Source organism: Abramis brama (genome assembly GCF_963993115.1).
Source record: "Abramis brama genome assembly, chromosome: 3".
NCBI classification, from domain to species: Eukaryota; Metazoa; Chordata; class Actinopteri; order Cypriniformes; family Leuciscidae; genus Abramis; species Abramis brama.
The window spans coordinates 16,865,689-16,869,881 of record NC_139965.1 but is presented as its reverse complement, the minus strand read 5'-3'; the positions used below and the strand labels follow the sequence as shown (position 1 = coordinate 16,869,881).

The window sequence follows — 4,193 nt, the reverse complement described above, 5'->3', positions numbered from 1 at the left end:
GTTTGATGCTGACATTCTAATTTAGATTTATTTAATCATTCAAAAACTCATTTTTTTTTAATGAGTCATTAAAAAATTCATTAAAAAAAATATCCAGATAAATATCGTCTAAAGCTAGTATTTGTATTAAAGTCCCTTGTTAATTTTGATTGTGCTTGTGGTCAAATTGAGGCCGCTTATCCAGGTCAGGATATTCAAAACGAATTACGTGTTATGAAAAAATATAAAAGAGGATTAAAAAAATAAATAATAATAATTTACAGATGATTTTTTTACTACAAGACTGTGCTTATATATAAAGTTAAGATATTCTACCTTATTCAAAGATCGCATTTGAAACACAAATATTAAATATTGAAATCCAAAGGGGCCTGTTGCGCAGGCCTATATCTCTTGCCTATTATTCCATGTTCATTTTGTAAATTATTCATAATTATTTTGTAATCAACTACCCCAAAAAAAAAGAGAGATGAAATTTACAATTTATTTGCAAACCATACAAAACATTTTCAACATATACATATGCATACAATGTGGCACAAAGAGATAAATTTGTATAAATTATACATACGTCTACAACTTTAATAAAGAATCTAAAACTCAAAATTCTTGGTATAAAATATACATACAAAAATATTTGTACAAAACACTGTACAGTTCCCCCCAAACAGCTGTGCGACACAGCAAAATCATTTTGCGAAGAATTTCCAAATAAGTATATATAGTGATGTGGAAAATATTTGCTACAAACAAAAGTGAAATTATACGCCAATAAAACCACAACATGGTTATTGCGTAAACTTGTGCTTGAATACAGACATTATACAGCCGATAAAGCTGCTTATGACACTGTTATTTCATCATCTGATTCAGAGAAGTCCGAGTGTTTGAATGAAATGCTGGAATCAGTGCTGTTTAAAAGTTCACGTCTCGGTGAAAGGCAGAAATGTGACGCGCGAGGAATGTCTCCGCAAGCGTCCTCTTCATCATCTTCATCCTCAGAGGACTTTTTACCCACGTCGCTGAGATCTGGGTGAGGATTGGTTTTGGTCGGCAGGGTTTGTTCTCGGCAGCCTCCTGAAGACAGCAGCTCCCTCTCCTTGGAGTTTCTCCATTTCATTCTCCGGTTCTGGAACCAAATTTTGACCTGTTTGAAGAGATGAGATTTTATCGTTAACAACTGAAGTCAACAGAGAAGTTGAAATAATAAATGTATGAAATGTGTATAAATATTTTTTAGTGCTGTCAAATCGATTAATCGCGACTAACATAAAAGTTTGTGTAGGCCCATCTGCATATGTGTGTGTAAATATATAGCCTATATATATGTGTGTGTGTGTGTGTGTTGTGTGTGTGTATGTGTTGAGATAGGGGAGAAATATCTATAATATAAATATAATAGTATATAGGCTATACACACATAGCCTATATTATGTAAACAAACTTGTAGGTTAGATGTAATTAATCACGATTAATCGATTTGACATCTTTATATATTTAAATGTAAGTTTAAACATAAATTATGCAAATAATATATTTTTTTATTTTTATTTAAATGATTAGATTAGTATTTTCCCGCCCTTATATTCACCTGTGAATCTTTAAGCCCGAGTTTCGATGCGAGTTTTTTCCTGTCTGGCTTGCTGATATATTTCTGCTTTTGGAACATTTTCTCCAGAGCTTTGCGCTGCACATCAGAAAACACAGCCCGGCGGAGCATCCCTCTTCTGGGCTTCCCTCTCGCAGCAAGAGGCCAGGAAAAAGTTCCAGGGATGGGGACAACCGATGAAGGAGCTGTAACAAGAGACAAGTGCATAAGGTAAATAACGCATTCATGGACACATTCACCAGATTTCAAATAGTGTTATTTTGTTTCGCCCGTGAGGCTAAAAGTTAACTTTGCGTTACTAAGGGCAATTGGGTGTTGCTTTTCCCAGGGACAATCTGAAGTGCTGAATGATCAGGGAGAAAGAAATCTTTTCTTCATTATCATCTTTATGTAGAATTTATTCTCTTGAAATGTCTCTCCCTGTTTTGAGTGAAATGGCACGAGGTGACTAATTAGCACATGGGCCGGATCCACGCTGCATTGGTATGGTAAAAAGGCAGAGTATCCTTTTCTACGAGCCCCCCGGTGAAGGACAGAGGAGTTAATATACCGTGAACGGTAATTGTGTAGTAATGAACTGGCAGAGAAAAGACTCCGGACAAACGGCTAAGGCCATATATTATTGCCACAAAAGCAGATTTACACTTTCAAACTGAACGCAACTGCATGGCGGAATACTGATGACCGGGGACCACGTTTTTTGCCCTCAAATAATTTTCGTTAAATGAACACGAAAAGCAATTGAGAGCGCTCAAGTTGTTTTGTTAAGGTATTCAGCGCGCGCAGTGAAAAGAGTCGCGCTCTATTATCACGTGGCGTCTTTAAAATAATAGACTTTAAATATTTACTGCCTCAAAGGAGCATTTAAAGCTCGTATTTTAAGCAGCCCGTATTTAGAGAGCACTTCCAAGCCGAAGTGTGACTCGCGCGCAATGAGCTGAGGTTGATGTTTGGCATCTTCAACTAGCCTGCATTTTCAACGGGTTTTGTCGGCGATTTTGTTGATTTTTTCCTGATTTCTCGCTCTCCATTCTACACACACATCTCTTGATATTGTTCTTTTGCAACTCTTTCCACAAACACCAATCACACTCTATGTGGTCTTGTGAGAATATTGAAACCGCTCAATGTCTCCTAATGGGCAAATTAGTCCATGACTGGTGAACGCCCCTCTGTCGCTGGTTAAAAGTCTATCTTTGGCGGGTTTGTGGGTGGTTTGCCCCGGAGGGAGATGACCAGATTGGTCATGGTGCTGACGGCATTGTTGGCAGTCAGCAGGCCGAAATGTTCCCTCACTGTGGGAAAGACCTGAGCCAATAGCGGAGAACTTAAAGATGAGAAGAACCTCACGTTGCAGTCGATTAACCTAAGTCTAACTATTTTGCATCTCTCTAGTACAGTGTTGACTGAATGCAAACCTCTTAAGTGGACTGTACAAGCATTTAAATCTGAATACTCACCGGGGAAGTATGAGGAACGGACGAAAGGGCAGAATGAACCATCAAAATAAGGCACATGGAATCCTTTGGGATGCATGCCGTGAACGGAGAGGGGAGATGTGGCTAAAATAGAGAATCAAACAGAAGTTAGTGCTGTTTTTATTTTATTTTATTTTATTTTTTACTTTAATTTGTCATTATCAGTGGAGATGTTGGGTCTATTTAAACACTCACCTTTCTTTGGTGACGGTGCCAGGATGGCACTCACCCCAAACTTGAGGTAGGTTGGATCCTTGCTAGAAACGGACGTTTTTGGGGAGCAAGATCCACGTTTCTCCGTGATACTGGGGCTGACTCTGTCCAAAAGCCTGGAGGTATCCGGGATGGAGAGAGGTGTAGAAGTAGGAGGAGAGGCGCATGGCGAGCGCGCGTCTTGGTGCAGGTAAGCGCTGGGTCTGTGGATGCGCAGCAGGTCCTCCACTAGAAAGCTCGGGTGAGCTGGGAAAGGTGAATGCAACGGTGCTGCCGGACGCATAAATGCTGAATATATTGCAGAAGGTGCAATAACACTGGGGATCATCATTGTCCCGGCTATTTTATAGCGAAAATAAGACGATACGGTTACTCCTGTTAGTATTAGATAAGTCTCTTCTGCCAAGCTCTGGACTGAACGAAAGGCGATTTGCTTCTGGAGGTCTCCGTTTGGAAAGGGGCACTTTATATGTAGGCCCCTGTAAGGGTCCTTTGAGAACTGACAGCCACAACAATGAGACTCAATAAAGTCCTCCGCTTGAGTCCCATTGAATGAAGCCTCGGAGGTGCCTGATTGGTCCGATAGAGCAATTTATGATTGGATTAGACTTCATAAGATTTGAATGGCCAGGGCATGCCGTTTAACAAAGAAGATGTGGTCATACATTTTGCATCGACCAACCATTTATTTATTTATTTAGGGTATTTATTTACATAGCTTACATTATAAGCGAGTATGCCTACATAATAAAAAAAAAATATATATATTTTTCTTTTTACAAATAACCTTACTATAACTATATTTTATTTTACAAAATGTACGGCAAACAATGAGATCAAAATTATTTATTTATTTATAAAGGAGCATTGTTGTCGGATTCAAAGCCGTTTAT

At 38.8% G+C, this 4,193-nt stretch overlaps 1 protein-coding gene across 1 annotated transcript; it reads right to left on the bottom strand.

Moving 5' to 3' along the window:
* Positions 1-493: 493 nt before the first annotated feature.
* Positions 494-3,631, bottom strand: dbx1a (developing brain homeobox 1a; the record flags this gene model as incomplete). Its single annotated transcript, XM_084109821.1, has 4 exons — positions 494-1,147; positions 1,592-1,794; positions 3,070-3,171; positions 3,283-3,631. The coding sequence occupies 4 exons, from the start codon at positions 3,629-3,631 to the stop codon at positions 842-844; spliced, it is 960 nt and encodes a 319-aa protein (XP_083965947.1). The 3' UTR covers positions 494-841.
* Positions 3,632-4,193: the final 562 nt, after the last annotated feature.